Source organism: Rattus rattus, chromosome 9 (assembly GCF_011064425.1).
Source record: "Rattus rattus isolate New Zealand chromosome 9, Rrattus_CSIRO_v1, whole genome shotgun sequence".
NCBI lineage: Eukaryota > Metazoa > Chordata > Mammalia > Rodentia > Muridae > Rattus > Rattus rattus.
This window is the reverse complement of record NC_046162.1, coordinates 87,778,609-87,797,610: the sequence shown is the minus strand read 5'-3', so window position 1 is coordinate 87,797,610 and position 19,002 is coordinate 87,778,609. Positions and strand designations below refer to the sequence as shown.

At 43.1% G+C, this 19,002-nt stretch overlaps 1 protein-coding gene and 1 pseudogene across 1 annotated transcript in view; both read right to left on the bottom strand.

Moving 5' to 3' along the window:
• Positions 1 to 2,205: 2,205 nt before the first annotated feature.
• The window catches only part of Cct6b (chaperonin containing TCP1 subunit 6B), a 45,494-nt gene continuing 28,697 nt past the window's right edge, over positions 2,206 to 19,002 (bottom strand). The window contains exons 11-14 of the mRNA XM_032912700.1: positions 6,185 to 6,318; positions 4,761 to 4,863; positions 2,821 to 2,893; positions 2,206 to 2,366 (exon numbers count right to left, since the gene is read on the bottom strand). Of these exons, the coding sequence (XP_032768591.1) occupies positions 2,294 to 2,366; positions 2,821 to 2,893; positions 4,761 to 4,863; positions 6,185 to 6,318 (383 nt within the window). The 3' untranslated portion in view covers positions 2,206 to 2,293. The remainder of the gene's footprint in view (positions 2,367 to 2,820; positions 2,894 to 4,760; positions 4,864 to 6,184; positions 6,319 to 19,002) is intronic.
• On the bottom strand, positions 18,492 to 18,980 carry LOC116909203 (annotated as a pseudogene).

The window sequence follows — 19,002 nt, the reverse complement described above, 5'->3', positions numbered from 1 at the left end:
CAAAAAGTCCATTAATAAGATGAATGTGTCGTAGTGCAGAAATGTGCTAGGGCACTTCAAAATTGCTAAAATAAATAGATAAATCTTAAAATCATTTAGTGGGAAATAAAAACAGTAAAAATGTATCTGCAGAATAACCTATTTATAGCTTTAAATACTTAAGAAGAATGTTTTATCTCACCACAGGTCTGTGCATACATATTAAACATTTAAGAGACAGTGTGTGGAATTCAGAGACCTCGTCTAAGGAGCCGGGGTAGGAGAGCTCATGATAGGGAGAGACACAGACAGGTGGTTCTTCAGCATCCTCTTAAGGCATGGTGTGTACATGTATGTGCCCAAGGGCACACGTGTTTGCACACACATGAGGAAGCCATAGGACAACCTCAAATGTCACCTTTAGGAATATTGCCCACCTCCCTTTGCTCTCTCATTGGCCTGGGAAGAGCAAGCCCTAGGGACCACCCTCCTCCTCTTTCTCACTGTACTAGGGGTGGAAAGAAGGCTCGCCACAAAGGGGATTGCTGTTCAGTCAAACCCGGAGTCTGGATGCCAGCACACACATTATACAGCTTACAAATACCCCTAGCCCCAACTCAAGGAGGGCTGACCTCTACCAACATGCACATGCATATACACATGTATATGTATGTACACACACCCACAAACACATGCACACATGGATAGATAAATAAAATCTTTCTAAAATAAAGTATTTCAGCTAGGCATGGTAGCAATTGGAAGACTAAAGCAGGAAAGTGAGTTCAAGGCTAGCCTAGGTTACATAATTAGTCTAGGCCTCAAATACTTTTCCCATGATTTCAAGAATTTTACATAGAAAAAGTCCTATATAGACACGCATGGCAGCTCATGCCTGTAACCCCAACACTTGGAAGGATGAGCAGGAGGACTGCTGAGAGTTCAGGTCCAACCTGGGCTATGGTTAGAGGCTCTTCTGAAATCTTCAACAACAACGAAAGTCTTGATGGATGTGCTACTTCATATGAAAGACTTATGTTGTGGGATGAAACAGAACAAGATGACTGTTGATAAGAAATTTTAAATAAACTAAATGGATGTATTGCAATGAACTGTCATAAAAGGATGTTTAGAAACATTGGTTACTTACTTTAAAAGATGCCAATAAAGATAGTAAGTAGAAATAAAACAGGCAGGCTGGAGAGATGGCTCAGTGGTTAAGAGCACTGACTACTCTACCAGAGGTCCTGAGTTCAAATCCCAGCAGCCACATGGTGGCTGGTGGCTTGCAACCATGTGTAATGGGATCTGGTGCCCTCTTCTGGTGTATCTGAAGACAGTGGCAGTGTACTTATATATAATAAATAAATAAACCTTTTTTAAAAATAAAGAAGAATAAAACGGACTTTAAAATTGTAGATTTTTTTTTCAACCAAGGCATGAAATAGTCAAAGGAACCTTCTCCTAAAGCTATAAATGAATTCCAAGAATGCACCTGAGATATTGTATCTTATCAAATTGGATCCAGGTAGAGTTGAACAAAGAACCACCAGTGGTAACTGTGATAGATTAAGTAGACAGCTCTGGACTAACGCATACAGGACTATTTCTCTATAAAGCAGCTGTTTTTGAACCAGGAGCAACGGTCTCAGAGAGCCAACACGAATGAGCCCCGCCCTTCCTGGGGCTGCCTTGCTGCTAGTCAGACCTATCAGAGCCAGGGCAGAGCACAGGCTGCTGAAAAGAGCAGGGTTGCAACGCCAGCACTCAGAAGCCGAGGCAGAAGGATTCTAAATTCCAGCCCCAGCCACATAGCCAGACCCTGCCCACACCTTTAAAGGCTAAGCAAACTGTAATAAACTGTACAGTAATTAGGTTGGGCCGGGGTCTGTACCCCAGAACAACCCAAACCTATATTGCAAGTGACGCCACGTGTGGAAGGGAGTGGCCCCAGGAAGTTTCTGAGGGACTCTTGAAAGGAAAGAGAACGTTTGTCTTCCAACATTTATGATCTCTGATAAGCCGGAATTGACTGGGCTACCCTCAAGCCCATGCCCAGAAGGTACAGGTACCAGGATACATGTCACTTTGTGGAAACTGAAACAGCATATATTACAGGGTGGGAAGTAAGACTCAGAAAATATTACCATTGCTAGTTCTTTACTGGGAAAACCTGTGTGTTCTTTATGCTTTGATTAAGTGGTTTTCAAACAGTTGAGACCAAAAGACATGCACTACCTTTATTTTGTAACAGTTAAGGTCACGTGAATACGACACGTATGAACTCTTGTCATGCAGATGATTCTGAATTCAATCACTCTCGGAGAGAAGACATCCCAGCTCGCATAATTTCATCAACCAGGAGGACGTTGGTGGCAATCACCGTGCTGAGGATGAAAGGATCAGAGTGAGCCCAGCCCCCCACAGCTCTCCTGTGTCTCCCTAGCCAGCACGAGGTGGGGAACTTCCCCTGCGGGCGTGTTGGAGTGAGAGTTCATGAAGCAGATATTGTGAAGGAAGCACCCTCCTCACCCTGTAATGGCGACTGCTTTGCTGACTTGGCAGAAGTCTAATTTGTACTCAGCAAATCAGCGCCAATTTTCACAGGTCATTTCTGCTCCCTGCTACACAGAGGCTGCTGCTACTCGCTGCCTCCCCTTCCAACCCAAACAGTGAAGGGAAGGAAAGGTTAGTGCTACGTACACAATGTGAGGGGAACTATGAGAGGACAGCAGCTAGGGACCAAAGTGTCATATACTTGTCAATGTTTTCCAAACAAAAATAATGGGAACTATTCAAACTTATCAATTACATCCCCAAAGGTCTTCGTTGCCAATTTACCAAGAGTGAAGAATATGTTTTTTCACGCAGTAATTATCCCAAATTCCCGCTTCTGCTGCTACCATCGGCTCCCCTGCAAAATAAAGACAAGCTACTTACTTGAGCAATCTTGACACACCCTGTCAGTGTTGGCTGGTGAATTCTAACAATATTAATCTCTTACAGAACTCCTTTGGTCAAAGTCACCACTGACCTCTCTGCTAAGCCCTGTGGACGACTGCCAGCCTCATTCACCAATACCCAACAGCTCATCACAGCCTCTGGCCAAGTCCTTCTCGCCTTTTGGGCACCATGCTCCCCTTTCTTTTTCACTATTGGCTCCTTTTCTCCTAAGTGAGCTTACTGTTGGAGCACCCATGCAGTTCAAGGCTCTTCTATTCTCTCACTGTACATGTCCTGGTCAGGATCACTGCTACTGTGATGAAAGGCCATAACAAAGCAATATGGGAAAGAAAGGGTGCATTCAGCTTACCCTTCCACAATGTTCATCATCAAGGGAAGTCAGGACAGAAACTCAGACAGGGCAGGAACCTGGAGGCAGGAGCCTGGAGGCAGGAACCTGGAGGCAGGAACCTGGAGGCAGGAACCTGGAGGCAGGAGCTGATGCAGAGGCCATGGAGGACTGTGGCTCACTGGCTTGCTCGTCATGGCTTGCTCAGCCTGCTTTCTTAAAGAACTCAGGACCACCAGCCCAGGGATGGCACCGCCTACAATAGGCTCATTAATTACTAATTGAGAAAATGTCCTACAAGCTTGCCTACAGCCTGATCTTACGGGAGCATTTTCTCAATTGAGGTGCCTCCTTTCAGATGACTTTTAGCTTGTGTCAATTTCACATAAAACTATACGGCACACATAATCCCAGGTGGTCTCATCCAGTTTTCCATGTTTAAACTATCTACACCCTGATTACTCTCTTACCAACAACACACATATATTTCTTGAGTTCAATATACTGAACTACTTTCCCCCTAAAGGCCATAAGTACTTCTACCTGACTTTGCTAAAACTGGACAGTCCCTCAATCCACAGCCAGCTCGACCAACAGCTAGTGCGATTCTAACCAGCTAGTTGTTCAGTTAACTGCTCTCTGAAGAGTGGAGAGTAGCCACAATCATTCTTTTAAACATGGACTGTGTTGCAAAATTGCTCCTTACTTTATTACAAGGCCCACATGCCACTGTGTAATCTGACGTGTCACCTCTGTCACCTCCTTCCTTCTCCACTGGCTGTTCCTTCTCCCAGCAGTCTACCTCCTGCTGTCCCCTCATGGCTAACCCTTTAGTTCCATTAGCTCTTTAGTAGATCTCTTCCTACTTTATACTGCACAAATGCTTTCATTTTCCCCCTTTCCTGCCCTTTCCACTTAGCATTCATGATCATCCTTACCGGTGCTAAATAATTTATTTGTTAAGACTATTGTTTACTGCCTGTTTTCACTATAAGAGAAACTCACAATTTTAAGTCTATTTTGCCCACTGTGAATTCAAATAATTAGCACTCAACAAGTCTATCTTTTTAAACATTGGTGGGGGCGGGAAGAGTGAAGATATAGATAGCTCAGTCCTTGACTGTTGTACAAACACAAGGTCTGAGTCTGAATTTGGTCCCCAGGACCCACATCAAAACATTCTTTTGTTTCAGGGCTGGTGAGATGTTTCACCAGTTAAGAACACTTGCTACAGTTGCAGAGGACCTGGGTTCAGGCCCAGTCCCAGGGGATCTGGTGCTCTTGTCTGACCTCTACAGGCACTGCATGCACATTACCCACAGACATATACATAGGCAAAACACCTGTGCACATTAAATATTTTTTGGAGTAAGCTGGATGCACTCAAGATTGACACAATAAAATGTTCCAATCCACCATTCTCCAAGTTTTGGACCCCCGAGGAACAATCTTTTGAGTAAATAGCTTTTTTTTTTTTTCAATTTCTTACCTGTATTCAGGTCTATGCCAACAAGTTCTTTTGATTCAGCATGCTTAGTCTGAATTTTTATCAGTGTTTCCTGCAGGTCATAACCAGAATTCTGAGCAAGAACCTTTATGAAAAAAATACATGTGTGGAATACCTTCCTATATGGATTTGAAAGTCAAGTATAAAAGAGGGCACTATTCTTCAGTCTTGTGAACACATAACCACAATACCATGGCCATCTACTATAGAAGAATCCCATTTCCAACCTAAATCAAATTATTGCTTTATCTACCTAACACATTTCATTCTTGAATAGTTCCCCTTGTGAATACCACACTCAATTCTAAGGACACCAGACTCTTTTCACCACTAGATATTTTTTTAGGCAAGGTCTCATATAACCCAGGTTGGCCTCAAACCCCTTCTTCCCTTGTGTAGCAAAAACCACCTTGAGCTCCTGCCCCAGCCACCACCTCCCTAGTGCTGGTGTTACAGGTATGAGCCACACTATAGCCTGCTTATTCCTTCCCTTATCAAAGATGTAAGTCTATTCTTATTTCCTCTGGCCTCTTGAGCCATGCGCCTTCCTGTTCTTCCCAGCACTTGCTAAAAAAAAAAAAAAAAGACCAGAGCATCCATAGCACTGTGTTCCAAGCTTCAGAAGGACAGCCATGACCTGTAGCAATTTGGATGGAAATGCCTATACGCCACACTAGACTAATTTCCAAACTAAAAACTGATAAAGAAAAGGGCCACTGTATACCAGGGCCACCAATTCCTGTCAACAACACAGTACTTAATGACTTTGCTGCTTGGAGGAAAGAAAAAAATAGACATCTGATTCACAAACAACCCACGAATCATGAATAATAGTGATATAAAATATTTAAGTCTTTGCTAGCAATGCTAATAATGATTGAATTCATGGTAATAGCATACTTGAAACACCTTTCTATATGTCTACTTGGCTGATGACTAACAGAAGGCAAAGAGGAAGGAAGGGTAGCCTTGTCCACTCGCTGCTTCACCCCTTCAGTTACAAGTCCCAGCTAGTAGTGTTAGGGGACACTAAACATCTTCGAGGCCTTCTCTTCTCACAACTAAAGTAATAGCATCTTGGATGCCACCACAAAACAAGAATCTCTGCTTAAAATAAAATATTCAAGCAAAACTTGAGTTCCAAACTGCTCATTAGGATTGGTTAGTACTGAACTTTCCAAAGAGCTTTGAGACACAGGGAAAACTTGACTATTTCCTGGAGCTCCCGAAAGTCTTGTAAGCTTCAATCCCCACAGTTTCTCTGCTGGGTTTGTAAAATATTTATGCACAACAGGAAATGCAAATGAGCACATTTCTAACTCTGCGAACTGTTGGGCAAGGTGGCAATTTGTAATCAAGGATCTTTAGGTGCACCCAGTTATTCTCTGGCCAGGAGACAGTTGTACCTTGGGGATAATGAGTAAGGCATCAGCAAAGGCTTGGATTCCGAGGCGAGCTCTTCCCTGCACACAGTGCTTGTAGTTCACAAGAGCCTCTGCTATGGCAACTTCAACTGCCCCAGCCCCTGGAACCACACAACCTACCAAAGGCAAAGAACAGAACGATGTCAGGCAAGGAAAGGGAACGACAAGAGCAACTAGGCGCAAGGGCAAGCGTGCTTGATCTCTTTGACCGCTTCTGGAACGTTTTGAATATAATCTGAAATCAAATAAATTCTACAACTCAGCAATTACTAGGTTTCCCAATAAAGCATTCTGAAAGTAAGAAAGCGTGGTACGCATCCTGGCCACAAACATTTCGTTTCATTGTTTATCCTCTGGAAAACAGAAGTGGGGTTTCTGGGGTCATTGAGATGGTTCCCGGCACCCACATCAGGCAGCTCACAACCCCTTGTAACTCAAGTCCAGGGGACCCGCCGCCCTCTGTCCTATGCAGGCATCTACGCAGTGCTCACAAGCTCACGCAGGCACATTGACACACAAATTAATATTTTTTAGGTAGACATTTCTTTTGTTTGCATCTGATAGTTTTATATGACTACATTGAAATGTTATTTGTAATTTATAATAGCAAGTAGCTGGATACAATGTCTGATCTAAATAAACAAAACTAAGAGGCCTTAGAATTTCATCCTTTGAAAGATGATAACTGCTCACCTAGACTACAATCTCTGCAAAACTACCTCTCCCAGTTGAAGGGCAAAGAAATACTTTCCCTGAGTCAACCGGTATTCATGGTCACTAAGTCAGCTCTACCAAAGACACTCAAAGGGATCTTAGGACTGAAAAGAAAGATAGACCATGAGGCTACAGGAAAGAGTAAGTGTTGCTAGAACAGAAGCTAAGCAAATGAGAGCTAAGATTCACCAAACACCATAAAACCCACGCTATGACAGGAACCAGGGCACACCCTTTAATAACTCCCAACATCAGTGGTCGCAATTCCCCACATAGAAGACAGATTAAAAGATTATTAGATTTAAAACAGAATTCTTGTCGTTGACAAAATAAACTCCAAACCAAAATTAGTCAAAAGAAATAAATATTACTTCATACTGTCTAAGTGAACATTCTAATAAGACAATACTACTGTTGTGAACATATGTACACTGGAGTGCACGCAGCACTGCCAGAGGTCAAGACACAGATGAATCCGAGTCAAGGGAACTGAGGGATGGCGGTACCCCAATCTCATCAATAGACAGGCTGTCCCAATGAAACATGAACAGAGAAACATCTGAATTCAATATCTTAGGTCAAATGAACCTAGCAGACGTCTACCAAGTATTCCACACAAATACTGCAGAATACATGCTCTTCTAGCCCATAGAACTTTCCCTAAAGTACATCATAGCATAGGACAAGAAGCAAGTCTCAACAAATAGAGGAAACCTGAAACAACTTCTTATATCCTGTCTGACCACAATGAAGTGAAGCCAAAATACCAACCACAAAACAAACAAACAAAAGCTACTTCATGGAGATTGAACAACTGTGTTACTGATGAAATCAGAAAAGAAATATGTTTTAGGGTTGAAGGAAAATGAAGACATAACATACCAAAACTATGAGATACAGTGAAAACAACACTAATTTAAGGGGAGAGAGGGGATATTATAACAAATGCCAATAGAATTCAGGAAGTCCTAAGGACAAACCTTGAAAAAGTACATTCCACTAAATTGGAACACCTAAGAAAAATGGATGACTTTGTAGAAACATGTGGTCTACCAAAAACAATCTGAGATAAGCAATTTGAATAGTCCTATAAGCAATGAAAGTGACGTAGAAATGAGCCGTTACCAGAGCTGGTTAAGCCTGATCAAGATGGCAGCATCAAAGGCTTTGTGGCAGAGCCCACAGGGTTGCGGGGAAGGGGCAAACAGTGAGGAGCTTGGCCAGGATTGGTGAAGTCCTAGGCAAGAAGCTGGAGGAAAGGGCTTTGACACTGCTTATGTGGTCCTTGGCCACTTCTGCTAAAGAAAGATGAAGACCTCTTCCAAGAATGGCTGAACGACATCTCCCGTGCCAATGCCAAGCAGTCCAGGGACTCCCTGGGGTGCCTTCGAGAAAGGTGTGATGCCATCCTGTAATGTTCCCGGAGGACCCCTCAGCCTTCCAGCCACAGCATAGAGTCCCCAATGTCTGCAGCAGGGTGGGCTCCTCCCTGTCCTACAAGAAGGGAAAGATTGCTGTTGTCACCCTTGCCTCCTTTGTACTCGAGGGTCTTCTGGGAGGTCTCTCCTCAGCATTTCAACCTTTCTAGGGTTCTCGCCCTTGCATGCCTCCCCCCACACCCCTGCAGTTCCATGGCAACAGTTACCAGCCTTCCTGAATGGATTACTGGCCCCTTCTCTCTCCCTTCACCATCTATCTGTCGGATGCCTTTTGGCTCCTTTCTTTTTTGGTCAAAAACAGTTACTGTCCTCAAAAAGACTTTTAGATTAATAAAGTCAGTGGCCTTTGTATACAAAAGAACTAACAACAATCCTTCCTGGACTATTTCATAAAATGGAAAATATGGGAATGCTCCTAAACTCACAGCACACGATGCCAGTACTGCCCCATACCAAAAGCCAGAAAAAACTACATACATGAAAGAAAATTAGAGGCCAATCTGTCCTATGAACATAGAAGTAAAAACTTGCAATAAAACACTTGCAAACTGAATTGAATACATCAAAACAAAACAAAACAAAACAAACCTCTCTTCATGATCAAGTTTCTTCATTCCAGAGATGCAGGGATAGTTTAATACCTATAACAATGAATGTAATACAGCTTATAAATAGACAAGACCAGAAATCACATGATCATTTCGACAGATGCAGGAAAAGCCTGTGACAAAATCTCTTATCTTTTCAAGCACTGAATCTGACAAATTTCAAAGTCTGACAAAGCACTGAAGAGACTAGGACTAGAAGGAGTACGTCTCAGCACAAAGGCCGTATACAATAAGCCTCCTGCCAACATCATGCAAAACAAGAAAACGCAAAACACCTCCACTAAGGCCAGGAATAAGACACAGAGCTTGAAGGTTTAGCTGGACCATGTAATAAGGCAAGAGAAGGAAATAAAAGAGATACATCGGAAAAGAGGTCAAAGGAGCCTCATTTGCAAGTCAGGGGTGGTGGCATCTGCTTAAATCTCCTCGGGCACTCAGGAGGCAAAGGCAGGCAGATCTCTGTGAGTTTGAATCCAGCCTCATCTACATAGTGAGTTCCAGGACATGCAGGGCTACACAGAGAAACTCTGTTTTGAAAACAAACAAACATAAAAGAATAGTCCAAAATATCCTTATTTGCAGGTGACATGATACTATATACCATAAAATTCTTACATCTGATAAACACTTTCAGCAAGATGAGATGATACAAAACAAGCACCCTGTCTATACACTGATAGAAAACACCAAGGAAGCAGTATCATTCAAATTAGTTTCAAAAAATAAAATGAAATACCTTGGAATAGGCATTAAGGAAGGAAATAAAAGATCTCCATAATGTATGTTTTAAAACACCATTGAGGAGAACACCAGAAGATAGGAAAACTTCCCATGCTTATGGATTCAAAGGGTAAAATGGCTGTCCTACAAAAAGTAATTTACAGATTCAATTTAGATTCTCGTCAAAATCCCAGCACCATTTTTCATAAAAATAAAAGCAAAATCTTAAAAGTCCTGTGAAAACATAAAATACCCCAGATAGGCACTACTGAGAGAGTTCAGTAGTTAAGAGCACTGCTGCTCTTCCAGGGGACCTGGTTTTGATCCATAGCACACATAAGGCAGCCATAGCCATCTGTAACTCCAGTCCCAAGGTATCTGGTGCCCTCTTCTGGCCTCTGAAGGCACTGCACACATTTGATGCATAGACAGACATACAAGCAAAACACTCACACATATAAAATAGTTTTTAAAAGACTCCAGACAGCCAAAGCAATCCTTTGCAATAAGAATATGCTAAGGGTATCACATGATAAATTCAGTAGACGCAGAAAAGGCTTTTGATAAAAGCCAATATCCCTTTCATGGCAGAAACACTGAAGAAACCAGGCATAAAAAGAACACATATCCCAGCATAACATAATAGAGGCTATATAACAAACTTTAACCAACATTATACTAAATGTGGGAAATTCAAGGCATCTCCATTAGAATCTGGGCATGTTCTTCACTTTTATTCTTAGCTAGAGCAGTAAACAAAAGAAGAAAAGGAAGGGGATATAAATAAGGAATAGTCAAAGTGCCCTTATTTACAGATGATTCTGTACATGAGGCCCTACAGATTCCCCTTTCATAAATAGGTAAACACATCAGCAAAGAGCCAGGGTACAAAACGAATGACAAGAACCATCAGTACCTTCCTTTCCCCAATAACAAACATGCTGAGAAGGAAATTAGGAACCGATCCCGTCCACAGTTGGCTCAAAAAGAAAGTACCTTGAAATAAACCTGATCAAAGAGCTGAAAGGCCCTCGAGATGAAAACTGTCAACACTGAAGAAACCAACGATGACACTAGCTGGAAAGACTACTTATGCTCATGGATTGAAGGAAATAACGTGAGAATTGTTACAGTACCAATAGCGGTCTACACATTCAATGCATTCATCAAAACTCCAGCACCATTACACACAGAAATAGAGAAATAGAGAAAGAATCTTAAGGCCACAGTTGTAAGTCCATGTAGAAGGGGCTGTGGACTCTGGCAGTACACTGGCCTCACAGAAGCCAGGCTGTGCTGACCACATGGCTCACCTCTTTGCCAAGGGAGGCCCCCGTTTCATGGGTGAGGATTGCAAGGGGTTCTGTGCACACGGAGGTCTGGGCCATGGTGAGACTCTGGGCAACTCAACAGCCAGCTGAGACCTGAGAGTTCACCAGAGGGCCGTTTATCCACAGGAAGCTCACTCAGCCTGGCCACAGTAGAGAAGCTGGCAGATCTGATCCATAGGGCAACCCAGGCACTCAGAGGCAGCAGGTCTGTTCAGGGGCCCATGTTGTAATCAGTGAAGGACACTGCATGCACACAAGAACAACCCGGTGAACCTCAGTTCAAAGCCTGTGCCCACTGTGTCCTGAGAGCTGGGGAGGACCATCAGCTGTGATACGAGGAAGACGCCTGTGGATCTAGCCACAGTTCCCAGCATTGCTAAGGAGTGTAGACAGGTTCAGGGAAGGTGCAGGGTTGCTGGAGCAGGACAGTGTGCAGTGTGCCTGTCCACGACAGGTTGGAGCAGGCCGACACCATTCTGCTAATGTTAGATGTCTCCTTCCAACTTGAACTCCCTAGGTGTCTTGGGAGTCCCCCTAGAAGCCAGTAGCTCAGATGACTACAGCTGGCACCCCTTGCAGACACTGAACTAATCCAACCTATGACCCTTAATCCTGCTCTGTGCCCCGCCCCTCAACTGCCACTGTCATAACTGACCAGGAAGAGACGGACGACCTTCTGAAGGCCCTAAAGAGGGAGCTGTCTGCAATGGGTGTGCTCCTGACCTGGGCGAGGTATCAGTATTACTCCCAGCACCGCCCAGAGGCTCTTGACCAAGTTGGCCATAGACTTGGCAGTAGTGGTTGGAGAGCATGAGTGACACGGGCACCTGAGCCACCTCACTGATAGAGGAGACACTGAGAAGATCCTCAACATCACCCAGAACCCTCGAGGCATCTGAGTACAACTCAGTTCCCATGGCATCTTCACATAGAAACACTTGATCCAAAATGGCAGAGCCAAGCCACTCCTACACAGATTCTGAGCATCATGTGGGGCTTGTATGGGACTTGGGACTTTTTGGACAACCTGAGGATATGAGTGAAGGGATGTGGGTCTTTTATGTTTTTAGTTAAATATATGAGTGTGTGTGTGTGTGTGTGTGTGTGTGTGTGTGTGTGTGTGTATTTCTGTGATCATGGTTGCATTCCATGGTCTCATACAAGCTAGGTAGGTACAACTGCCAGCTGTGCCCCTGCTCACTCCCAAGCTAGCTCTCTACTGCTGAGCTAAATCCCAGCCCAGCCTCTTCCTCCCCTTCCTTTTCCTCCTCCTCTTCCTCCTCTTTCTCCTCCTCTTTCTCCTCTTCTTTCTCTTCTTCCTCCTCTTCCTCCTCCTCTTCTTCCTCCTCCTTCTCTTTCTCTTCCTTCTCTTCTTCTTCTTCTCCCTCCTCCCTCCTCCTCCTCCTGTTTTTTATACAGTTTTTCTTTGTGATCCTGGATGTCCTAGAACCCACACTGTAGACCAGACTGTCTACAGTCAATAACAGCAGCTTTTATTGTTCAAATGGCAAACGATGTGAAAAGTCCAGGTCAACTAGGAATGTCTGCACATGAGAATCTGCTCTATTTCCGTGATCTCTATGGAAGTAGTCATGGTTTCACATGAACATTTCCAGAATGTTCATCCCTTCCAAAAAAAATCTAAAAATTCTTATGGGAGCACAAAGCTGGCTGAAGCAATCCTGAGCAAGAAGAAGAATGTTGTAGGTATCAACATATCTGACTTAAAGTTATATTAAAGAACCATAATAACAGAGCCAGCATAGTGCTGGCACAAAACAGACACATAAATCAAGACAGAGAAGACCAAGATATAAATTCACATAGCTACAGCCACTGGCTTTTTGGCAAAAGAGCCAAAAAAATATCTTTTGGGGGGAAAAGACAGCCTCTTGAGCAAATGAGACAGGGGAAACTGAATGTTGACATGTAGAAATATAAAACTAATCTCTCTCTCTCTTGTCTTTACAAAAATCAGTTCCAAATAGATCAAATACCTTATGTAAGACCTGGAACTCTGAAAGTATTTGAGGGAAAATGCTTTAAGATAAAAGTATAGGTAAGCTGGGTGATCCTAGCACTCAGGAGACAGAGGCAGGGGGATCTCTGAGTTCAAGGCTAGTATGGTCTACAGAGGGACAGCCAGGGTCACGTTCAAGAAAAACAAACAAATGAAAACAAAACAAACAAAAACTCACAACAACCCCCAATAAAGCACATTAGATTCCATCTCATGCCAAGAAGACTGATACTCATTAAGAAAACCAATATCAAATGCTAGGTAGGATCTGGGCAAAAGGAAATTGTATGCACTGTTATAAACTGGTAGTGGAGGTCCTCAAAAGATTAAAGTAGATCTGCCACGTGAGCAAACACATTTATATCCTCGCTAGCACTGGACACCATTCATCCTGGTGGGAGAGGGAGTCTAATGTGGTTGGGGGGTTGTGGTGTTGTTGTTATTTTGTTTTGTTTTGTTTTGTTTGGCCTGGGAGCAGCTCGGTAAGCAGCATGGCTCCCCAGTGGTTTCTCCATCAGGTCCCCACCTGGAATTTCTGCACTGGCCTTCCTCAATGGATTACCATCCTGTAAGATGAAATAAACCCTTTCTCCCCGAGTTGCTTTTGGACACGATGTTTATCACAGAAACAAAGGAGTGCACTAGAATACAGTCCTTGCTGCCATGCCTAACAACCTGAGTTCGGTTCTCAGAGCTCCCATGGTGGGAGGAGAGAGCAAGTTCTGAAGTCGATCTCTGATCACCCTGCACACATCATGACATACATAGGCCCATAAATATAACACTCACATAATGATAAATGCATGTGAAAGGTTAATGGGGAAAGTTTAAGCATGGGACCAATAGAAGGAGAGGTGCTAGGGAAAAACAGACCTGGGCTTCTCAGGAGCCAGCCCTGCTTACCTGTCTCAGAGGCTCTAAAATTATAGCTCTTAGTGATTGCTCTCAAAACCTTTCCTTCTTTTTCTTTATTACATTTATTTATTTATGGGGGGGGTTGCACGCATGCTGCAGAGTTCACTGGAGGTCAGAAGACAATGTTAGGGAGTCAGAGCTCTACATCCACATGAGGATCCTGAGACTGAACTCATCATCTTTCCAGCCCCTCCACGCTCTTTACAATAGATAAGTGAGATTATAGGGTGGCTCCAGAGGTGCCTTTTGGATAGGATTATAATCTAATAAAGACAAAATCATGAGCCACAAGGGCTACACAAAAAGGTTAGGACATGTCTTTGTGGAGATTCTTAGACGAGTCCTAGAAAATTTCAGGTTTACAGATAGAATGGGAAAAGGTCACCTATACTTAGGCTTCAGGCATGGTTTCCCGCTATTTAAACTTTCTTATTTGAATCTCCACTAGATGGAAAGAAAGAAAGAGAGAGAGAGAGAGAGAGAGAGAGAGAGAGAGAGAGAGAGAGAGAGAGAGAGAAGAAAGAAAGAAAGGTAACCTTCACAGTGAGTGTTGTTAACAGAGCTGGAACTCTAGCTTTAAGTAGACCCCAGGGAAAGTGGCTCCCTTTCCTTCCCAGATCCCCATCATTTTCCCTGACTTTCATCCTGCCTCACGTATGACATAAAAGTCTAAGTAGCACTGGCTGGGGGAGCAGAGAGGATTAGTAGGAAGGGGGAGGCAGGGAGGGAGAAATGCACTTATGGAACACAGTACCTTGTACAGTGAACATACAAGAACTCTCCGACGTTTGCTGGGGCCAAGGCAGGAGGGAACAGTTCTGGACCACTGCTCCTGTCTCACCACAGCAGTTCAACAGTGACATCCAGGACGTGTCCACACTTCTGTTTAAGTGAAGCAATGCACAGAGCCATGCCACCCTGAATGTCCCTGATCAAGTCTAATGTCAGCCTGTGAATGTCTTTGGTGGGGACGATGGCTTGTGTATCATGGTTTCATTATGCTTTGGAGAGTGATTATACTGTTATGTACATCTGGAAACCACGCTATATGGTTTCTTTTAAAGGGAATTAAAACAGTGCAAAATTGTGTGTGTGTGTGTGTGTGTGTGTGTGTGTGTGTGTGTGTGTTTAATCAATTTGAAAGTGTGACTCTTAGGACCTTTCCTGACTCTGGATGAGTGAAAATCTATTAAAATGGAGAGAGGACTGGGGCAAGTGATATGGCCAGGGGTTTTGGTACAAAATTCTTAGGACCCAGCCAAGTATCTGTTTTCTATATTGGAACAGAATCTAAACTGGTACCCAAGAAAAAGTACGTGTCTTTTAGCCGAGTGCTTTGTGTTAACATACATCAATTTTCACAGCTAGATAAGAACTTTACATCTGATTGTAGAGTTTTGGGTAGTTGTGTACTGAATATTAGACCTCGGCCTTGTTCATGATAGACACGGGCTCTACCACTCAACGATATATTCCCAGTCCTGCTTGTATAATGTGATAATGCTTTGAACATGCTGATGATCAATAAACTTGCTCCAGAATTACTTACAGTTACAGCAAAACAATATAAAATCGACTGCTTCTCAGTTCAGCACTTCTCACTCCCTTCTCCCCTCTCTGAGACACTTCATGGCACAAACCCTGAAGGAGTTGGTCATCTAGAAGCTGAGTATACATCTCATCCCATTTTGGAAAAGCTCCTTCCTAAGAAGCAATATACTCAAAATAATATTTGCACGGGAGAGGTATAAAGACTTAAACTGTGCAAATAGTCGTGTGCACCTCCTACCCCACGCATCTGAGCACAGACAGTAGCGCACCTCTGAGAACTCCCAGCCCATTCCTCGTGAAAGCACAACATGAAGTTGCAGGATATTAGCACCTACCTCAGAAAAGAACAAAGTTGTAAAGCCAGCAACCTGAACTTCCTTCTTAAGGAACCAGAGAGGGGGCAAACAACACCCAGTGTAAGTGAGGGGATGGAAATAAGAGAGATCAGAGTGGAAACAGGGAAATCAAAATGACAGAGCTCACACCTGTGATCCCTCCCAAGGAAGCTCAGATGGGGGATCGTTATGACTTCAAGGCCAGCCTGGACCACATCGTTATGAGTTCCAGGCCCTGTCCCCCAAAAAAAGGGGGGGTGGCAAATGCATTCTTACAGCTATATTAAACAACTTAGATCAGTATTGATAAACTTCATGCAATAGCCCAGCAAAGAGCCAGCAGGACGACTCAGTGCAGAAAAGCACTCAATTTAATCCCCAGAACCCAGAGTGGACGGAGAGAGCCACCTCCTGAAGTTGTCCTTTGACCTCCATGTATGCACCAAGACACGAGCACATCCTCACTCGCTCTCACACACACGAATACAATTCTTAATTATCCAGGGGCAGGGAGACTGCTCGATTCAATCCCAAGTACTGGGGGGAAATTAAGCCTTCTAACAGTTTAGGGTCTGTGGGTCCTACCATGCCCTTGCAACAATCTCATCCCTCTACTGTAGCAGGAAACATCTACAGTCAATGCATGCTAAGGGAGTATGACTGAGCTGTAATAAAACTAAATTTTTACTTTACAAAACACATGCAGTAGGGGCTGGAGAGATGACTCAGCGGTTAAGAGCACTGACTGCTCTTCCAGAGGTCCTGAGTTCAATTCCCAGAAACCTCATAATGGCTCACAACCATCTGTAATGGGATCTGATGCCTTCTTCTGGTGTGTCTGAAGACAGGTACAGTGTACCCACATAAATAAAATAAATAAAGCTTTTTTAAAATGCATCAAATCATATTTCACTCACTGGCAATAGTTTGGTGCTCTCAACTTAGGAATTTTTTTTTTCGTATTGGCACAAAACCAGACACACAGGCTAATGGAATGGAACAGAGGATCCTTTAATAAACCCACACTGCTGTGGTCACAGGCTTTTTAATAGAGATACCGAAAAACTACAGTTGGAGGAAGGACAACCTGTTCAACAATCATGCTGAGAAACCTAGATATATGTATGTAGAGGAATAAAATTAGATCTTATCTCTCACCATGTAGCAAAATTAACTCAAAATAAACCAAAGACTTTAACATTAATATTAAGACCTAGAACTTCAAAGCCACTAGGGGAAAAAAAAAACTCTTCAAGATACAGGCATATGTCAAAAATACTGGTACACATCTTTGATCCCAGAACTCAGGAGGCAGAAGCAAGTGGATCTCTGTGAGGCCAGAAAGAGATTCAAAAAATAAAGAAATAAATAAACAAATAAATAAAACAGGAGCAGGTGACTCTTTCTAAATATGCTTCCCAAAGCCCAACCAAATAGCAAAGCCTGGTGTCCCTGTGTGAGATTTAAAAGCTTCTGTACAGCAGAGAAAACAGTAGAGCAGGCTAAGAATGGGAGAAGGACTTTCTTAGTTATTCCTCTGCTGGGACTTAATACCCAGAATACACAAAGGGCTCTAAACCAACGAACAACTCCATCACTAAAGAGATAAATAGACCATCTCCAAACAATACAAATAGCCAAGAATTCCATGAAAATGTTTACCGCCCTTATCCATACTGCAATGCAAACTCAAACTACAGCCACACTGCCCCCGCCGCCATCAGAAGGTCTCGTCAAATGATAACAAACGTGGCTAAGGACGTGGGGAAATGAACCCTTAAACTCTGGCAGTGATATGAGCTAGTACAGCCACGGCAGCAATCAGCGTGTGGAGGCTCATCCAAACTAAAAGACAGAACCGCTGTACGGTCCAGCCACCTGTCCCCCAGCAGCATCGCCGTGGTGTTTCCAGCTTCTTGATATCTGCTGAAGGACACTTACATTGAGCTTCTGTATTACGTAAGGCAACATCTCCATGCGCTTTCCATTCCCATTTCCCTAATGCTGACGTTCAGCGTCCTTTCATGTACCTGTTACTCTATATCAAAGGGACACTCCTATGGAATTACCTCCCTTACCTCCGTTTAGACACAAGCAGGTTACAAATTGTCAGTAAATTTAAAATATTAGCATTCCTTCCTAATCTTTCTTGCAATTACAATACACCTGAGGCAAAGGAGCAAGTTCCAAGCTCTAAGAGCTCTCACGGTTTTAAAAGTAAATTCCTAAATTTAAAAATTAACATATATTAAGTGGTTGTCATCTGTTTGTTTTTTTTTTTAATGTAAAGATTTGCTTTATTTCTATTGGGGGAAGGAATAGGATAGACATAACTGTTATCCACTCTGCTGTCCACTGTGTACACACACCCACACAAATATATATGCATACACACCAAAAGGTACCCCACACACACATAAAAACAAAAACCACCCTCAAACTGTACCAATAATTCCTATTTTGACCAAAAGAATCGATCCTGGGAAGAAGTGCAAAATGCAAAATCCAATGACCAAGAAATGCTGTGCAAATAGCATCATTAATATTTATATTACGGAGCTAATAACAGGTGATGTCCTCTGTGTCTGTAAAACTTTGGAACAACAGCGCTGACTGTTAAATCTAGTCCATGCCAACTTCCAAAACCCAGAGGATTTTAGTTGGTTTCATTTTTTGATGCTTCATCAAAATTTCCTACAAGATCTGGAACATCATCATCCTCTTCCTCAATGACTTCTGGTTTGGGTGCTTTCCTATCCAACACTTGTCGTGGGAACTGTTCAGCTAACTTTCTATGGCTCATTAAGCTGTCAGCACCAAGCTGACTTTTCCAGGAAGCATTTCTGTGATTGGTTTGACTTCTGTATGACCAGTAATTGCAAAGGTGTTAGCAGAGAGGGAAGCTTGGACTTTGGGATTGTTGAAATGAATAACTGTTCCATCGTCTTCAATCATGTCCACCTCTTTAATACCCGCTATATTGTTCGCAGCCAGTTTCTTTAGTGAACTCTGAAGTTTTTTTGTCATCAGCAGTAGCTGTCCTATGCACCACCACCTTCTTCCTGCGAGCTGTCCCCTTCCCCCCCATCAGGACCTGAGCTAGAAGTTTGACTAGCTTTTCTTGATTCATGCTGTTGGTAAATTTGCAGCGGGGAGAGTCCCCCAAC